General features: G+C 37.3%; 1 protein-coding gene across 3 annotated transcripts; it reads left to right on the top strand.

Moving 5' to 3' along the window:
• Positions 1-611: 611 nt before the first annotated feature.
• Positions 612-18,578, top strand: LOC107803174 (TOM1-like protein 5). Of its 3 annotated transcripts, none has more exons than XM_075219730.1 (10): positions 612-931; positions 3,557-3,673; positions 4,573-4,651; positions 4,804-4,902; positions 5,033-5,146; positions 10,671-10,828; positions 12,041-12,116; positions 12,744-12,829; positions 17,709-17,870; positions 18,039-18,578. In XM_075219730.1, exons 2-10 carry the CDS (start codon positions 3,573-3,575, stop codon positions 18,364-18,366), a joined length of 1,203 nt encoding a protein of 400 aa, XP_075075831.1. In that variant the 5' UTR covers positions 612-931; positions 3,557-3,572; the 3' UTR covers positions 18,367-18,578. The 3 variants fall into 3 exon arrangements, with proteins under 3 accessions (XP_075075831.1, XP_075075832.1, XP_075075833.1); XM_075219731.1 differs by having other exon boundaries at positions 616-936; XM_075219732.1 differs by lacking the exons at positions 612-931; positions 4,573-4,651.
• The last annotated feature ends 2,440 nt before the right edge of the window (positions 18,579-21,018 follow it).

A 21,018-nucleotide genomic window follows, 5' to 3' on the forward strand; every position in this document is an offset into this window, starting at 1 on the left:
CCCGTTAGTGCTTCAGCTTGCTGGACATTGGAATTAGCGTATGCCATTGCTACTGTTGTTGGTACTGCTGGAATGAGATTATTGCAAAAATACGTTGCTCAAATAGGAGGGGAAATGAAGTCTCACACCGTAATGAGTATTTGCATACTTTGGACTATATGGACTTGCAAGAATAATGACTTTACATGGGTAGTTTGTATTCATCTTTTTTACTGCTTTAGTAGCTCAATTATTGCATTCATTCATTGGATAAATTGTGCTACTAATTTTGAGCACCACTTAGCTCAAAATTGGTAATAGGTATCATGTATTCCACAAAGCTTATTACCTTTCATTTTGTAAGATCTCATGGTACTTTATTTTTTATTTTTCATATAGATATATATAAAAACTAACCTTAGGCACTATGCCTAATAGATTTTGTTAAAAAAATAGGGATTTAAAAAAGAAAACTTACTAACAGGACATGACGTTTAAAGGGAGAAGGGCAAAAATGTCAATTATATATATTTTAAGTTAAAATGGCTAGAAATCATTAATATTAGTGATAGTGGCTAATTTTGGATATCCAGCCATAAAAATAGCTATGCCGTGCCATTTTGAACCTTGGTGAATATTTTCTGACAAATTCGGTGTCACTTTAGGTTCAATCGAAAGTCAATAGGCTCGGGGTGAAAGTCGGTGCCGAGCCACGAAATTATCACTTTCATAAAAGAATCTCTTCTCTTTGTATTTAAAAAGATAGAAAAACTTACCCAGCTATAAACACTTGATTCGTGGAAAGCGTTGTACATAAAGCTGCGTGACTTGTACAGTGATCTCGAAAGCAGAGTTTTATAAAGGAAAAAGAAGATTTTGGTAGCTTTAATTTATGAGAGATTCTAGAGGAGTTTGCTGTTCGAGAACATTTGCTCTTTCTCTCTATTAGCAAGTAAGGTGTTTTCCCTTTTCAAATGGGAAGTTTCTCTCATCTAGATGCTTTTGTGAGATCTGAATTTGGATGGATAAAGTGGGAAGTTACTGAAAACGACTTGTGTTAGATTAATTTGAGTATGCGTGTTAAATGATTATACTCTACTTGTTTCTTTTTTTGTTTCTTTTTGTTTTAAGGAACAATTGCTGTTGGCTGCTAATTTGAGAAGCAACTAGTTGTTGGATTTCTTGCTGAATTAGCCAAATAATTCTGGGCGCTGCTAGTGTCATTATCTTATTTGATCACGTAAACTGATTTTTTGATTTCTAAATCTAGGATGTTTGGTTGGATATTAAGTTGGTAGTGAAATAGAGGTGAAGATGAGACATGGTGGGTGGGTGCTACTTGGAGACAATTCTAAGTAGCAGAAAGGGAATCAATGTTCATATGTTTGTAGGAGTAGAACGGAAAATAACTTACCTTTATATTGGGACAATTAACTTATATAGAAAACACTTTCCTGGTAAAATTTTTATTTCTTACTAAAGAGGTCCGTACAGGAGTTGCATCTTCATCTAGCTTTCTTTTTCTATATGTTGATTTTGCAGCAACCAAACTGGTTTTACTTCTGGTACAGGAAGGGATAGGGTGTTAATCTTTTCATCGGTATAGAGTGTAGTTCTGAGCGGAATAATTGAAACTTGTTATTGAATAAGTCATTCTTGATTGCACGCTCACTTCTTCGTATGGCAGTGGAAGATAATCCTTCCAAACCTTGTTCACTTTGGCTATTTTGTTTCATTGTTCAAATGCTCCCTTCTACAAGTCGAACTTCAAAAGATTACATGTGCATTTCAAAGATAAGTTCAAATCTGCAAATTGTATATGTGTTATGCCGAACAAACTACAAAGTTATACAGATAATGAGCTTCTCGATGCTTATATAAATGCTTTTGAAAAAATAAGCAGGGTGGAAAATTGCCACTTATTTGAGATGAAACTGAAATGGACCATATTAGGAGATTGGATAGATTATTGGAGATACTTTTCCTTACATAAGTTATTTTTTTATGTCTTTATATTCCTTTTTTTTGCAACTTAAAATTTGGGGTGGGGATTTAGTGCTTAGCAGCTTGGCTATGGCACAAATACTTAGAGTTAATGGATAGCTGATCCAGGAGCTTTTTGCTGCTGTTACTTATAGATTACTATGCAGTCATCTTTGGGTCGTTTAGACAGGGCTTTCATAATCAATAGCACAGTATTAACTGGAATACTGGATCACCATTTTTTCTTCGGAAGGTGGTACAAATTAGATCAGGGTTCTTGATTGAGGTGGTGCGACCCAAGTGGCACCCACAACAACCCTGTAAACAAGGGTCGTTAGCATTTGTATAACCATGTCATTGTCTATTAATAAGTATTTTACACACAACTATTTGAAGGTTAGCGCCTTCTTACTACATTTGCAATGGATTTTTTTTGTGCTTCTTGTGGTTGCATAACCTCGTGGATCTAGTACATCCCCCCCCCCCCCCCCACACACACAACACAAAAAAATTCCGAAAACAAAGCATTGAGTAACTTCCATAAGCATAATCTCTTGTATTCTGTTGCATTTGTCTGTAGATTTCAGCACACGTCCCATTTGTTTTGTGCCCATTTTGCCACAATAGTCTTCTGATATGTGAACTACATGTTTTTATCTGGCCTTTGTGTCTTCTGAGAGTTTGGTATCTGAATATCATGACGTTATCCACATTAAATATTTCTGGATTCATTTCCTGTTGTGCATCTTGCAGATGAAGTAGCATATATCGCAGGGAAGTTCTTGGCTAGATTTGTAGACATGATTTCTGAGCTGCTATGAGACAACTGGAAAATAGAAGTGTTTTTAGAAAGTTCAATGTAGTCCCTGCATAATAGTTTGCATTTAGTACCTTCTATTTGGCTTCGTTGTTGTCCTTCCCATCAGATCCAAACTTGGCAACCGAGATCATCCATTTTCTCTCCAGATGATATTTTAAGCAGTTTTTTCTAGTTCTCTCCTTATTAACAAAAAAAAAAAAGTTCACCTCTTTCTCCAATTATGTCAGGATTGGAGAGATCACTTGAAAGGTGCCCACATGGGTGACTAAACCAATAAAAGTTTGGCAATGAAATTGCCGGAAATCAATCTTCAGAGACTACATTGCACTTCTTTTAAAAATATTAAGGACTCCCTCTGTGGGAAAAAATATTAAAAATAAGAAAGGTTCTGTGCCATTTGTGTTGAAGAAATCTCAACAATTGGTTGTTTTTATCTAGTTAACATGTAGTAGTTCCAGTAAGATGTGGTGCATGGGGAAACAGCTTTCAGTTTGCTGTAAATCTCATTCATTTATGTCGTAGAAAAATGTGCTAGCACCTAAATGATTACTTGCAATATTTGTACCTGCGCCCATAGATTGTATGTTGCAAACTGAGCATGGTATTAAGTTTGATCCAACAATTTTGGGTTTTTAGCAGCAGATGGGACCTTTAAGTACTTAGATGGTTCTAACTCACAGAGGAGCTTTTGCCTACTTCTTTTCCCCCCTTGAAGTAAATAGCTTACTTTCCTAAAGATTTATGAAGGTTCTGACAAAATTCTCATTTCTCCAGCTGGAAAATAAGGAGAATGGCAGCAGAGCTTGTTAATTCTGCAACAAGTGACAAACTCACTGAAATAGATTGGACAAAAAATATTGAAATATGTGAATTGGTTGCACATGATCACAAGTATGGCAGTTTCTTTCAACTCCCTCTCAAATTTTTTACTGAGTGGCGGTAGTACTAGTACCTTCAGCTATTACTTTACCAAAAATGAAGTTTAAATCTGTTACATAAAGTCTTCCCTTTTTTTTTTAATTTTTTTTTTTATAAAGTAAGAAAATTTCATTGAAAGAAGGGCAAAACATGCCAGTATAAAATCTGTTAGATAAAGTCTTTATCTGGCACAGTTACGTTTTCTTTTAATTTTGATTCTTATAGAATTTGGGAACATTCCTTTTAAATAAGAACTTCATTATTTGAAAATGATTAGTATCTAATGTCAAATGAAAAAAAAGGAGAAAAAAATAATGGAGCTCCCTAAGCTCATATTTTGCTACAGTAAGGTACCAAGCTGGTACAAAGTAGTACAATAACAAAGGGAAAGCTGAAACTACTTTTTCCCTATGTTTAAAAGGTGTTGGCTTCGCAAGTTTCTTTACTATTGCCAATTTTAATTCTTTGTGGTACTTTGCTAGTTTCTCCAACGAAATACTATTCTAAGTACCTTGTCCAAAAAAAAAAAAAGGTACCGATTCTATGGCTCCTTACTATGTGTTTAATATATGTAGTTAATAGAGACCCTCATTTGCATGGTCCCTGTGACATGCCTAGGTAGGAACTACATGCTGAATTTTTTTTACTAGGATTAATGAATGTAAACTCATCCAGTTTTTATAATTCTTAAAAATCCCCATTTCACTTGTGGAAACCAAGTTCTTGCTAGTCTGGTGTGGTACTCCAATTTTTGTGTTGAATAAGTTTTCTAAGGAACTATGACTAAGCCATAGTTAGCTACATTTCTGCCAAGCATTTAGGTTGCATCTTATTGATGACTCAAGGACATGATATTGCTTTGATTTGAGCAGGCAAGCCAGAGATGTCGTTAAAGCTATAAAGAAACGACTGGGAAGCAAAAGCCCAAACTCACAACTCTTCTCAGTAAATGTCAGTGCATTTAGATTCTCCAACATTTTCCATCTGATTGGAAATTTTGTTGTCCCGTTGATTGTACAACAATCTTTTTGCTGGTTTAGCAGCCTTTATAAAGACACTTCATTTGTTGGTTATACTTACTGGGCTGTCACTTAATACTGCAGTTGCTGGAAATGTTGATAAACAATATCGGAGAACCTGTTCATAAGCAGGTTATTGATACAGGAATCCTTCCGGTACTTGTGAAGATAGTAAAGAAAAAGGTCTGCAATTTTTCAGCTTTTATTTTTATTTCCCCCCTCCCCTTTTGTGTTCTTAAATTTTTCATGCTCAGGTCTTGCAATTGCTCCTAATATCTAAGGGGGTGTTAATTTTTGCTTTCTCTGTATATAGTCAGATCTACCTGTAAGAGAAAAGATATTTCTTCTTCTGGATGCTGCACAGACTTCTCTTGGCGGAGCTTCTGGGAGGTTCCCTCAGTATTATTCTGCATATTATGAGTTAGTGGTAGGTAGATTCTCCCTAACCGTACATATAACAGTATTCTATTGAGAAACATTGACCTATCTGTACTGTACTGAAAAAGAAAAGAAAGAGTTGAAGAGACTAGGTGTTGCGTGTAAATCCTTTAATTATATCTCCTTAATTTTGAGGATGGTCATCATCTGTTTTTTAACTAATTGACTCTACGCTCGGTGCTTACGCAAACTCAAAATTAGCACATATATTTTGATGTAATTTTTCACAAGGTTATTGAAAACTGAGAAATTTGACCAAGTTATGCGTTATGAAAATTTTGGTAACTGGTAAAAGGTTCTTTTATGATTAGAAAAGTAAAGAAGAAAGGAAGGAAGAAAAAGGAGCAGTAGATCTAGTAAAGAAAGAGAAGAACAAGGAAAAAAATAGCAGTGTTTTGGAGATAAGAGTAGCTCGATACAAGTAGTAAAAATGAATTGTATCTTAAATTTTCTCACTTTTGGCGTAATGAGCTTTTTGTAGAAGATGCAGAATCTATTTTACAATTTTTGGAAGCCTTATAAAGTATACAAGGGCTGTAACTTGTAAATACTGTTGCCAGCATAATCTTTGTGCTGATGAATGAAATGTCACCATTCTCAAAAAAATGCTAAAACCATATCAACAAAATATTTCATTCTAGTTTTATACTTTCAGAATGTATTTTCCCCAAATAGCTCGCGTAGTTCCATTGCTCAATGGATGAAGTTTGGAACCCAAGTCCTCAATAACTCTTAACATTACTGATGCGGATTGTATTTAAAGACAACTCCTGAAGTTCATGCTCCTCTAGCCATGTAGAATGGAGGAAAGAACTTACATCTCGACTTAGTGATAGTAAGGCTTACTTGATCTTGTCAGAACCTTTTTGGGCTGAAGGCTAGTTGTAGCCTGGTCTTGTCTTGTGGCTTATGCGGTGTCAAGTGAAACAATGCTGTAAAAAATCAAGCAACTGGGATGATATTCCAGAATTGAGTACAAAGAATCAAAGATCTCTTTTCTTTTACAAGTACACCTTTGGTGTAAGCAGAAAATCATTGTGTTGTATTAGAGAGTCGGATAGATTTTTGGGGTTTCTAATGATATTCATTTTAGAATCACATTGTAATAGTCACACCAACTTGGTGTTTATAAAAATTTCTAATGTATTAAAAAAGGTATGGATGTGCAACAAATTTAGCCACCACCTGCAGTTTTGTCGCTCAACCTTGTGACTTCAGATGTGCATAAGCATCGAAAGTAGAAATTAATACAACTAGAGAAGAAGTGATCAAATCTTACCTGAACTAAGGAAGAATACACTAAAAAGATAAGTTGTGGATTCTAAACGTATTATGTGGATTGCCTTTTGGACATAAAAGAATATCCTATTCTGCTCCATGGTCAATCCCAAAGTAACAGTAAGTAGAAAACGGAAGAGATCAAACCAAAAGTAGTTTGTTTTGTGCTTTTCCCTTTGGATTGACTCCCTCCTTGTCACGACCCAAAACCCCACCAAGTCGTGATGACACCTAACATAATCCGCTAGGTATGCCAAACAGTATAAGTTACTACTACGAGGAGAAATCATCAATATTATAAGTAAAACCACAAAAGAATTCACTACGACTAACCCATGGACTGGTAGTACAAGTCATGAGCTACTATGATTTAGATTTACAAAATTGATGTGAGAAATAAATACAATATCTGTTTGAGGTTTTCATAAACGGAAATGAAATTCTAAACTATCATTAACAAAGGTAGCTTGAATCCGGAACGCTGATACATCTCCAATGCAAGGCTTCGTCCTCCACAACTGCTCAGCTCCAAAATCTGCACGCAAGGTGCAGAAGTGTAGTATGAGCAACCGACCCATGTACTCAGTAAGTATCCTAACTAACCTCCGTGAAGTAGTGACGAGATCTCAGGTCAAGGATACTCACTATATATATATATATATATATATATATATATATATATATATGTACAACTCAAAACATATGTGTCTACCCAACAATGGAATCAGAGTCTTAAACATGAAATACAGGTACCACCAAACAATGCACATAAAGGAGATGTATGCCCGTCTCTTAACAGTTCAACATATAAAGAAGTTATGCATTTGATATTAGAAAACACATCGACAATTGCATATAAAAAAGATATACACAGGTACTATTCTAGTTTAACAACTCAACATATGGAGAAGATATGAGTCAAATATTAAATAATACTTCCACAACTGCACATAGAGAAGATATGCACGAATATCAAATAATCCTCCTACAGTTGCATATAGAGAAGATGTGCATGAAATATCAATTAGTCCTCCAACAGTTGTATATAGAGAAGATACGTATGAAATATCAATTAATCCTCCTATAGTTGCATATAGAGAAGATATGCATGATTAAATAAGTCACGACACACGGATCCACAAATAGAGAAGATATATACCGTGAACCATCTCATCTGGTAAGACAGCATATAGAGAAGACATGTATAAAGACATGTATACATTTCAGAGCTAGCATATAGAGAAGATATGTAGTAAAATCATGTATACATTCAAGGAGTTTGCAAATAGAGAAGAAATGCAAAGTCCAACCAAGGATCCAAATTCCATAAACCACGTCAACTAGAAACCCGTCGGTTTCTCACAACTTGCGCGTACATCATCAAGAGAGAAACATGATAGAATGACCCTAGGGGGATGGATTCTTATCCACACGCTGCACGGATAACTCACGTGCCAATAATAACCGCACGGACAACTCACCTGCCATAATCATATTACCGCACGATCAACTCACGTGCCAGAATAGCTCATCCCGCACGGACCACTCATGTGCTGCCAATCCAGTCCCTCACACAGAAGGCATATACAAGAATACATGTATACGAATAATGGATATCAAATCACATGTTCATGGATGGAAGAATATAGCATGCTAAGGTGTATGCATGTGCGAGTGTATAGCTACAACTCAAATCAGGCGGATACGCCGTACAACAACAAACATCATGCTCAATAGGAAATCAACACCTACACATGATCTCTAGCATGATTTATGGAACTCACGTAGTCATACAAACCTTTAAAGCATGATAGCATGAAGCACAATATTCAAATAAAGGCAAAGTTCCGCCTAAACACTACCCCGATCATGAATATACATAGCACCCGTATATATGCTTGTCACCTCGTATATACACCGCTTCTCACACATTTCAATTAACAAACGAAGTCTTATCCTAAGGGTTATTCCTTCAACAAGATTAGGCAAGATATTTACCTCAAACAAGCCAAATTAATACTCTAAAACGCTTTCCTGCGCGAATTGGCCTCCAAACGACTCGAATCTAGCCAAAAATAACTCAATAACATCAAATAATGTCATAGGAATCAAACCCAAATGATAAAGATCGAATCTTTAATCAAATACTCAAATCAACCAAAAAGTCAACTTGGGTCCCGCACCCCGAAACCCGACAAAACTCACAAATCCCGAACACCCATTCCAATACGAGTCCAAATATACATGTTTTATCCAAAACCAACTCCAAATTGAGGTTCAAATCTCCATTTTTCACTTTAGAAAAGTTTTGCCAAAACCCCAAAAATATGCTTTCTTCTCTTTCAAGCCAAAACCCCCTTTTCTTCTTTAAGATTCCTTGATTTAGAGCCAAAATCAACAATAGATTCATGTTATAATCATAAATTCGAGTTAGGTTTACTTACCCCAATGAAGTAGATGAAAACTTTCTCACAAATTGCCTCTTCCCGAGCTCCAAAACTTTGTGAGAAAGTAGATGAAAACTTTCTCACAAATTGCCTCTTCCCGAGCTCCAAAACTTTGTGAGAAAAATTGACTAAATCCCGAAATAAGTAAAAAAAATGCAGCAGCTGTCCCTGCTTGAATCAGATACTAGATGATCCCGAAACTCACATTTGATAAGCCCAACATAATCCTTGCGAGATTACACCCAAGATAGCCTTTTGAATTACCCAATTTGGCCTTAAAATGAGAGAGATATGATGTTTTGAAGTTTTAAAGAAAGTCTAAAATTTTAGGGACATAACCGGTATTTTTGGAATTGTTGCACTTGAAAAATCAGCAATCGCAAAATCTTCATTTTAGCACCCAAAACTCATTCGGAACCTCCCGGACATAAACCATATATGCATTTCAATCTTAAGACACGCTAAACATGCTCGTGCACACAAAACACTGAAAAGAGGTGCTTGACCTGATATTGACCGTAGTCAAACTCCAAATCCTTAACTTGACTAGTCTCTCAACCAATAATCCGAAACATACCCGAGCCCCTCGAGGACCCATCCAATTATACCAACAAGTACAAATACGTTATCCAAACTTATCCAAAGGCTCAAAGCACCCACGGGAACATCACAACAAAAAATCGAGGCTCACACCGGATAGAATTTCTCTTAAGTTGTTAAATCTTCATTCATTCAAAAAAGTGTCCGAATCACACTTACACACTTCAGATTACTTCCAAACTTTGTACAAAAGTTCAATTCAACTATATAGACCTATCCAAAGTCTCGGAACAACAATTGGAGTCCAATAACATCAAAGTCAATTCTCGGTCAAACCTATGAACTCTTAAGTTCTTCAACTTGCCAACTTTCGACAAATCGTGTCGAATTCTTCCAAAAACCTCCAAAACCAAATCTGAACATACGTACAAGTCCAAAATCATAATATAAACTTATCGGAACCATCAAAACCCGATTTCGAGTCCATTTATACAACAGTCAAACCTTGGTCAACTCTTCCAACTTAAAGCTTCTAAATCGAGAATCATTCTTCCAAATCAATCCCAAACCAATCGAAAATCAAAACGCAAGTCATAATACATTATATGAAGCTACTCAAAGTCTCAAACCACCGAATGCAACGCTAAAGCTCAAAACGACCTGTCGGGTCGTCACACTCCTAGTAGAATCCAGGGTTGCGGTGGGGTTGTTAAGGAGATAATGGAAGTCATATCATTGCCTCCATTCAGTTTGCATGGTGATCTCTTTTGTTGTGTGGGGCCTCCTCTCTCAAAGTTTGGATTCCCGTAGAGAAATGTCTTGGGCATTTTTCTGTTGACTGCTATTTTTGTTCATGAACATCATGATTTGTCTGCTTACATTTTGTTTGGATATTCTATTTTTTGATATGAAAGGTTGAACAATATGACTTTTGGTTTATTGCTATACATAAATATTGGACCCATACTCTCATGGTTATTGTCTGAAGGGTTTTCTTACCCCTACTCTCTGAAAGAATTATTCAACTTTGTATTTTCAATGGCACGCGGGGAGCCAAGTCATCTAATATGTGTCAGTAGAGAGTTAAAAAAATATACCTTTTCAATGTGTACTGCAAGTTACTTGTAAATTTTCTGGATCCTGTTTTTTCTTCTTTACAAGTAACATATTATCTGCACAATTGCTATCTTTTATGATGGTGTAGAACTCTTAATACCCTTTGGTAATGCTTGAGATTTGATTTTTCAGAGTGCAGGCGTGCAGTTTCCTCAAAGACCTCTCGTCTCCTCCGAACCGCATGCTCCCGCAAATGAGAATAAACATAATCAACGAGACAATGATCATGTCTCTCCTAGATGTGAAATAAAATTCCCACAAGCAGAGCCTCAAAAATTTCCTGACAACAGGTAAATGCCATATTGTGCCATACTTTTAATGGGAGAATGAAAAGAATTCGTTAAAACAGTTCTCTTGGTTTTAGTGTACCAGGTAGTCTTAGAAGTTTAAGACATTGATGAATAAAGCCATCTCCTCTGTTGATTTGTGGCCTAAATGGAGAAGAAAATGCTCATTTTGTCCTTTCTCTGCTCTCTATATCCTCATTCCTAGTGCAGGCTGCATCCTGATTGTTCTCTCGATGGATGCTTCTGCCGAGCCAGCACCTGGAGGAATAGGAATTTAAAATTCTACGAGAAAGTTCCGTTCATATTCTGGCTCTTATGGAACTTTTATAGCAACTTTTTATGACTCTTTTCTATATAGCTACATGATTTAAGATGTCATTAGAAGTTTTTTGAGTTAGAAACTTAAAAATGATATACAGAATGTTAGACTATCCAAAATGTTACACTCTGGTTCCCACCAGCTCTTGTTTCATAGAAATGTTAATTAATAAGTAAAACCTAAATGGGTTTGTGCCCAAGGTTAAAGGGGGTTTGACATGTCTACTCTGTTGCATAGTCTCATGTCAACAAAGACCCAACCAAAAAAAATGTCTTCCCTAAACCCCGAGGATCAAGAACCAGAACCAAACTATCCATAGAGAGCCTGTACTCTTCCCTTCTAACGAAGTAGTCAGAAAATCAGAAGTCGAGCAAGCCTGAAAGATCAACATTCTTCACTTCTCTTGAGGTCCGTTTATCGTCAATTTCTTCTCTCTGTTATTATAGTTCCATCACTCCTTCCCTTTTTACTACCTTGCAGCATTGGGCTGTTTACATTCTCCTCTTTCATAGTTTTTTTTCTTCTTCATCATTTATTTGCATATGTTCTTGACTTTGCTGCTTCACCATACTCTTAAGTGAATTTTAATATGATGGGACCTTTACGAAATATTGCGTTACTAGAAATCTGTAACCAATCTGATGATTATACAATTCATAGTCACGTGTCTTCCAATAAATCTGGAAAAGAAGGCTGCTGAAGTAGATTTGTTTCAAATAATCGAACACAAATGTACCCTGATGTGCAACGCAAATGCTTGGAGTTAAAATCTTCCTCTTTTTTTTTTTTTTTTTTTTCCTTTTTTCTAACTTTTTGTAAGCTGTTTTAGCCTTCACCTTTTTGTTGAATCTTTAGGCGTTAAATTTATTTAGTGAGAGAGCTTCTGTATAATGCAGTATCCTACAGAAGGCTGCCGCTGCCCTAGAGGTTCTAAGGGAAGTCCTTGATACCGTCAACACTCAGCATCCTGAGGTATGTCGGGGGTAATCTAACATCTGTAAGTTTCTACGTTCTTTAATAGGGTTATGTACAGTGGTTGGTATCATTGGAATCATTTTCTCAAGTCACCATTACCAATTCTGCTACCTAAGGTTTAATTTTTAGTGATAATTTTATGGTATTATAGCTATTGAAATAAATGGTTACTTGTCATTGACACAAGTTTTGTCCAGGCAATTTTGTTCGATTTGCTCTTCGTTCAAGAGGTATTATTTGTCAGAGATCTGTTCTTTTCTGGCATACCTGGAAGAAAGTAGATTTTGTATTTAGTTCATTGTCTTGACATGATGTATGATTGCTCGAGTTATTATGTTTGCATATATTTAAGCCAACTGTCAATGTCTAACGTGCATACACTAAGTCCAATTAAAACGTGCCATTTTTCGTCTGGGTTCAATATGGTCATAGACTCAAAATCATATAACGTGTACATATTGGTAGTATAGTTCTCAGCTTTCAGTCATTCCTTTCTGATAAGCAGTTTTGGCTGTAATTTCTTTTTCCTTTATCTTTGGAGAAGGTAAGATAATATTAGTAAAGTATAGCACCTAGGAGATGCTGAGGTACGGGCTGTAATTTCTTTTATTTTTCTTCCTGAAGGGAGCAAAGGATGAGTTCACACTCGATCTTGTGGAGCAATGTTCGTTTCAAAAGCAACGTGTGATGCATCTTGCTATAAGTTCTCGGTAATGCTTCCTGAGTCCTGAATTCAATTGCTATGTGGTGGTCAGTGTAGAAGCAAGGAGAACCACTTTCTTTCGCACCAAATGACTTCTTGATAGACCCTTTTGTTTTCTATTGAACATGCTGGGTAAGTGATAGAGCAGAGTACCATATTTGAGATACATCTGTATAAGGGGTCCCATATGCGAAATTGGGCATCAGTTTGGTTCTACACCCACTTCGGAAGGATTTCGTTAGAGTTTGCTTTGTTTCTTTCCCATTCCATGTGGTATATCAAAGTGTTTGATGCTTAGGTTCATTTACGATGGAAAGAGAAGGTTAAGCTTTTTTCATTAGGAAAGCCAAAGTAAAATTTAAAGAACAAGTACAATAACAAGGAAAAATGAATAAGCTGGAGTTCACCTTTGGAGTTCCTTTTTTAATTAGTGCTAGACTCTAGACTTTCAACTAACTGTGGAAGACGTGAAATGAAGTATAATAAGAAGCACAACTATGATGCAATTTTCCATCTTCGATATAAAGCGTGAAAGTTTCGAGATATTGAAACCCCCTCAGCCCTTAACTTACAAATTTGGGCAGGTATGTATGGGCGGGGGAGATTCACATGGAAGGGGGGTTGGTTCATGTGAACCCGTGCTCCCCTTCCTAAATCTCGTATAACACTACTACTTTTTTGATTAATTACTTAGATTTCTATATCTCTTGCAGAAATGCAGGGTAAGATTGCGTATAATAGACACTTGTGGTCCGACCCTTCCCCGGACCCCGCGCATAGCGGGAGCTTAATGCACCGGGCTGCCCTTTACTTAGATTTCTATATGTGAACCTAATATCATGGGCGGCTTTCCAGCCATGCCCCATGACCCCTTTGGACGTGCCTCATAGCGCCCTGGAAAGCCTTCCAACACCTAATGCCATGGACGACCTCGTGGTCTTGGCCGTGCCAAGTGACAAGTGTGCCTGTGTCTATGTCGCCCCATCAATGGCCCTCGCTAGCGCCCAGCCGCAGGCAGATGCCAACAGGTCACGCCCCAGCGCGTATTCGTTGTCAGCGCAATCAACCTATGCTCTGCGGCCAGCGCCGCGTGCACAGACCCTGATACTAAAGACAAGGTTGCGGCCCCTCCAAGATGAACCTGCTTTTACCTAATAGGAATCTAGGTCCCTTTTGATATAAATATAGAGTAGTTTTGCTTTATGTATTTCCATAAACACAGATATAACCAAATCAGTGCACATAGAGAAGATGTGGCAAGTCTTATAACAGTTTTAACAACTCACCATATAGAGGAGATATGCGTTTATCATCAAAGGATCTTCAATATTAGCATATGGAGAAGATATGCATTAAGAACCAAGTCATTGTGCGCAAGTTAACATATAGAGAAGCTATGTACCGTGCCTTCACCTTCCCGTCAAAATAGCATATAGAGAAGATATGCATAAAGAGGCGTATATACATTTTAGAACTAGCATATAGAGAAGATATGCATAAAGAGGCATGTAGAAATTTCAAAACTAGCATATAGAGAAGATATACGATAAAAATATGTTATACACCCAAAGTATTTGCAAATAGAGAAGAGATGCAAAAATCAAACACTGATTAGTTTTTCTCATACTGCGTGTATGTCATCAAGAGAGAAACATGAGAGGACGACCCTAGGGGATGAATCCTTATCCACACGCTGCACGGACAACTCACGTCCCTTAATGTAACAATGGCACGGACTACTCACGTGCAATTATTATTCAAACCGCACGGATCACTCACGTGCAATCCAGTCCATATCACACAGAGACATAGAAGAATACAAGCATACAAACAATGGATATTAAATCACATACTCATGGACTGATAAAAGTGACATGATAAAGTGTATGCTTGTGCAGAGTGTGCTACCATAGCTCAGTTTAGGCATATACGCCACAAAATAGCAGTTATCATGTTTGAGCAGGAGATTAACCTACACATGATCTCTAGCATAATTCAAGTAGCTCACAAAGGGGTACAAACATATGAAGCATGATAACATGAAGCTTAGTATTCATTTCAAGGCATAACATAGCCTAAGCACTACCCTAAGCATGGATAAAAACTCGGTGCACGCACACATTCTCATCCCCCGTATGTTCGTGACCCTCGGTACGTAGCCATTATCAACAATTCAAGCAACTAGTGTCTCAAACCAAGGCTAGGCAAGATACTTACCTCAAACCAGCCAAATCAATACTTCAAATACGCTTTCCCATGCAAATCAGTGTCCGAACGGCTCGAATCTAGCCAAAAACAACTCAATAACATCAGATAAAGCTATAGGAATTTGATTCCAAACAATAAAGCTTCAATCTTGCATAATTCCTAAAATTTCAACAAAAGTCTACCCGAGCCCACATGGTCAGAACCCGAGTCAAGGGGTAGATCCCGACTACCCATAACTCCACTAGTCCAAATTTGTGATTAGATTTCAAAACTAAGTCTAAATCGACCTTCGAATCCTCGATTTTCACTCTCTTAAGTTGTAGGAAAACCCCCCAAATTTCCCTCAAAATTCCATGTTTTAGGTGTTAATAATCCATGTAGATTCTTGATATAATACCAAAAATGTATAAATCACTTACCCCAAAGTCTTGTATGAAAGTCTTCACGCCAAAATCGCCTTTCCCAAGTCTAGGTTTCAAAATATGTAAGAATGGACACCTTTAACCTCCAAGCATCTCCGTAGAATCTCTCTCGGGACTTTATCATATGCTTTCTCTAGGTCAATGAAGCACCATATGCAAGTCTTTCCTCATTGACCTATACTGCTCCACCAATTTACTCACAAGATGAATGGCTTCCGTAATCGACCAACTCAGCATGAAATCGATCTGTTCTCGAAAATAGACACACTTCTTCTCACCCTCCCTTCTGTCATCCTCTCCCAAACTTTCATCGTATGGCTTAACAGCTTGATGCCCCTATAGTTGTTGCATTTTTTGATATTACTCTTGTTCTTTTACTAACGGAATCATCGTGCTCCACCTCTATTGTTCAAGCATCTTCTTCGTCATAAAAGTGACATTAAACAACCCAGAGAGCCATTCCAAGCTTGCCTTACCCGCGTTCTTCAAGAATTATACAGGGATTTCGTCTGGCCGAATCGCTCTACCCTGCTCATCCTACATTTAGCTCCCTAGACCTCTCCAACTCTTGTGCGCCTATAGTATCCAAAATCTTGATGACTCACGGAGTGCTCCAAACCACCGAGCACAATGTTCCTATCCTCTCCTTCATTCAAGAGTTTATGGAAGTATGACTGCCATCTCCGCCTAATCTGTGCCTCATCCATCAAAACTCTACCCTTGTCTTTTATGCACTTCACTTGATCCGAATTACAAGCCTTCTTTTCTCTCACCTTGGCCAGCCTGTACATTTTCTTATCCCTTTTTTCTCCCCAAGTTCTTCATACAAACGTCCAAATGCTGCAGTCTTGTGGCCGCTAACTTTTCCTCCTCCTTAGCCTTCTTGTACCACTCCTTGTTACCCCTCTTCTCCACCTCGTCTATGCTCTTTACTAGATTCAATACGCTGCTTTCTTGGCTTTCACTTTTCCTTTGACCTCTTCATTCTACCACCTGTCCCTTTGTGGACCAGAGAAACCATTCAAGACCCCTAACACCTCTCTCGCAGCTTCTCTAATACAGTTTGCTGTCACGGTTCACATACAACTTGCGTCCAACTACTCCTCTAGGCTCCCATAGCCAACAACTTCTGCCCCAACTCCTGAGCTTTGTCCTTAGTGGGAAGCAGTCAAGGCTTCCCACCCGATCCTAGGTAGACTAGACACAACCCTTTTTTTCCATTTCCCAATGTGTCCATTAAAATCTCCTCCTATGATAAGTTTCTCGGTGTCCGGAATTCCCCGCACCAACCCATCTAAGTCCTCCTAGAAGCGCCTATTAAGCTCCTCGTCCAAACTCACTTGAGGCGCGTAAGCACTAATTATGTTTAAAGTAAACCCTCCCACAACTATCTTAATAGCCATCAACCTGTCATCACCATCCTAACCTCTACCACTAGCTCTCTAAGTTCCCTATCAACTAGGATGCTTACTCCATTCTTCCTCCTAAACCCCCCCCCCCACCCCCAACCACCACCCACCCCCTCCTCCTGGACACAAGCTATTGATTTTCCTCTTCCGGAGAATCTTTGCTAACTCATAGACTTCCCCGTCAATGCCCCTATGCTCCAGGACCCAACTCTCAGCCTAGAGGTTCCCTTACACCCTACCCCCCACCCCAACCGAGGATATTACCTTACTTTATCATTGCTCACCACAGCCACTATAGTCTAAGGGGTGCTAAATTTTCACTGCCACTAAACCAGCAAAGAGCTACAATAGGGTAGTACAATAACGGAGCAAGCATGCAAAATATCTAACTAAGATACCAGCAAGAATGAATGAACTATCAATTCAAATTAATGCAATATAAGAATCGGAAGTGCTACAATAGTAAAGCACAAGAGACAGAAATTTCTAAAAAGAGACACAACAAGAAGAGGGGAATCAAGTCAATGCAATTTAATCGGCTTTTGTAGATTCCGTGCAGAAAATTTGAAGAGAAACAGATGTGGAAGCAAGAAAGTTCTGAAACACTTTGCAGATATAATTTCTATTTTCAAATGTTTATAGGTAAGATAAAGTGAAATGGAACACATCAACCTGCCACCAGCGAAGAAGATTATGAACACTGCTGATTACTGTTGCTCTGATTTTTGAGCGTTGGACATTTTCGTGTCCTTTCCTTTAATTTCTTTTGATGAGCTTAGATTTACATCTCTATTCCTACATATCTTTCTGCATATATCAAAGATTAATCCATGCTCGCATATTCCAGGGATGAAAAGGTGGTCTCCCAAGCAGTGGAGCTGAACGAGAAGCTTGATAGAGTTCTCAAAAGACATGATGCACTTCTTTCTGCTTGGCCAACCTCCACATCAAATCCACATGATCATGGGCAATCAGATGAAGAAGAGGAGGCTGAACAGCTTTTCCGAAGGTATGCCTTCTTAGAATGTCAGACTTCACATGGAACCGTGAGAAATATACTGGTAGTTTCTTTTTGAACTTTGAATCATTGCTGTTGGTTACCTCTTAAAAACCAGCCTTTTGTATTTGGATGACTCTATTGTTGCTTTGGTTTCTAACATTATGGTCAACTTCATAGAATAAGAAAAGGAAAAGCTCGGCTACTGCCTGAAGATGAAGACTGCCAAGTAGAACGTACTTTTGGATTGCTAGGATCTGCAGTTCCAGGGAATATGCTACATCGTCCCCTTATAAGGCCAGCGCCTACAGAACAGAAGCAAGAAAACAACACTGGAAGAGCAGCTGTCACAATACCTCCACCTCCTTCAAAGCATGTTGAGAGAGAACGGTTCTTCCAAGAAAACAAGTCTGAGGGTTCTACTCTTTCTGGCCACATGAGAGGCCTGTCCTTACATAGTCGCAACGCCAGCAGCTCTCGCAGTGGCAGCATTGATTTCAGTGAATAAGACTTTCTCAAACCACGTTATTTTCCCTTCTTTAATTGAAGTTTCTTTAACCTGTATCAAGCTTTTTCTGTTGAGTGCTATTGTAAGTCATGCCTGTGGATATTGTGTGGAGGGGGTTATTAGGTTATCATCATTTTTATATGCTAGCTTAATTTTCCATGGATAATCTGTTGGGAGCTACATATTATTTTTACAACAAACATTTGTCTGCTGCTTCCAGTTTTCTACTTAAGTCAACCCAATGGGCCATGGATTTTGTTAAATATGACGTTCATATGAAGATAAGTAATTTACTGTGAAGAGCATTTATTCTTGAGATCGAAGGAGCATTACTGTCTTTGCTGAGGTGTAATTTCTTATTTGGAACTTTTTAGAGAGTTACAAGTTCAATCGACGTGCAGGGATGTTTTTGGCCAAAAATCCCTTTTCATTTAGTTGTTATGTATACTAAATTAGTTGTTCCCAGTCATTATAGAAAATTAGGAGATAACTAATTATAATTTCTTAGCTTTACCCTTAACATGAATTTTACTAGAATTAAGAACCACGTAAATAGACAAAGATTAAAAAATTAATAAGTGATAGATTAGTCAAATTATTCTTCTTATTAATACTTTCATTGTGGGTTTGTGGGTTTGTGGGGGAAGTGCACAATTAGTCACTAATACGATATGTATTTACTTTTAAGTCACTGTTTAAAATGTCTTTAGTCTTTAGCCATTGCTTTAATAAACTTTTATTCGCCCGAACGAAATACCCTTCTGCTCATAAAGTTCAGGACCAAGTGTCTTTAACTTATGAGCTTATTACTATAAGTTCAGGACTAACTGTCTTTAATTTATGAGCTTGTAAGTCTAAGTTCAGGACTAACTGTCTTTAATTTATGAGCTTGTAAGTCTAAGTTTAGGACTACATGTCCTTAACTTTTGAACTTGGAACTCGAAGTTCAAGACTACATGTTCTTAATTTCTGTGCTTGTAACTCTAAGTTAAGGACTACCTATCCTTAATTTCTGTGCTTGTAACTCTAAGTTAAGGACCAAGTGTCCTTAATTTTTGAACTTCCAACTCTAAGTTCAGGACCAAGTGTCCTTAAATTATGAGCTTGTTACTATAAGTTCAGGACTAGCTGTCCTTAATTTATGAGCTTGTAAGGACTACATGTCCTTAGTTTTTGAGCTTGTAAGTCTAAGTTTAGGACTACATGTCCTTAACTTTTGAACTTGTAACTCTAAGTTCACGACTAGATGTCCTTATTTTCTGAACTTGAAACTCTAAGTTCAAGACTATAGTAGCACAGCCTGTCTTCAAATGGTTTAGACATGTCTCCGTTAATCTCCAACTCTATAAGAGCAGTAAGGAATTCGAAACTATTAATCCCATTTTCTTTGTTTTCTCTATCAAATGGTTAGCTCCTTCCGTTCTCTCTCTGACTTTTGAGAGAGATTTTTTTTCTCTCCTTTTTCTCTGGATCTCAATCGTTTCCAATGTGTTAAATGCTGTGTTTGAGATTTGGGACACAATTGATGTCCGAGAGGATGATCAGTAGCTAATGTTGTCAGGGGATCTTTCTCAAGTTCGATGCAGAGAGAGAAAGCGAGGGTTTGGGAAGAAAAATAGTTGAAGAAAGGGTAAAAATGTCTTTTCATATTAACTTTGAATAGAGTAGTAGCTATTTTTGCTCAACATTAGAATTGCTGGATAAAAAATAAATACCACCTTAAATAATGGCTACCACACGCCATTTTTACTAGGTTTGTAGAGGGGATTTTTACCTATCTATACTATATATGAAACTTATTTACCCTTCTTACAATTTATCAATTATATACAAACTAGTTTTAAATGAGTGTCCCTTGATTGTAGCCTCTTAATTTGGTAACTGACTCCCACACCTTCGGCCAATTACCCAATAATCTCTCTTTGTTCTTCCTCACTTTTTTTCTCTGATAATCTCTCTTCGTCTCTCTCTTTGTTCTTATTCACTCTGTACTTCTCTGATAATAATTGCTGGTGGACAGTTCGCGATGCCACCTCCCAAAGCAACAGGTTGATGTGTAGATTTCACTGGATCATGGGAGGTTTCTCCTGACCTTTGAGAACAACAACGAGTCATTAAAAAGCTTCGAAGCCTTGATTTCAAATTGGGATTTTTCAAAAAATATTATTATTATTTGGATTGGATGTTATTGGGAACGATTGAGAATATTCTATGGAGTTCATATCACGATTTTGAGGGTATTTGGTGAAGATTAGATTAGATTAGGCTGGATTTTCAGATTAAAATTTGAAGAAAAAGCAGAAGAACACACCACATACAAAATATATACAAATCATATACAAAATACATACAAAAGATATATTATAAAAAATTTGTATTTAAATTGTATGATGTTGTAGCTGTATTTAATTGGGTAAGAGTGATGTATAAAAGTTGTTCATAACTTGTAAATAAGTTGTATACATTATAATTAGTTGTATGAAATTTATTTTTAGTATGTATGTTGTTGTAGATATATCAAATTTTGTATTAATTATTTGAAATTTATTTTTACTTCGTATGCTATTGTACCATACATTATTTTTTTCTTAAAACAGGTAATTATGACAAAGAGAGAGAAGAGTTGCATTAATTATGGTTAAAAATAGGTAA

This window comes from Nicotiana tabacum, chromosome 8, assembly GCF_000715075.1.
Source record: "Nicotiana tabacum cultivar K326 chromosome 8, ASM71507v2, whole genome shotgun sequence".
Classification (NCBI taxonomy): Eukaryota; Viridiplantae; Streptophyta; class Magnoliopsida; order Solanales; family Solanaceae; genus Nicotiana; species Nicotiana tabacum.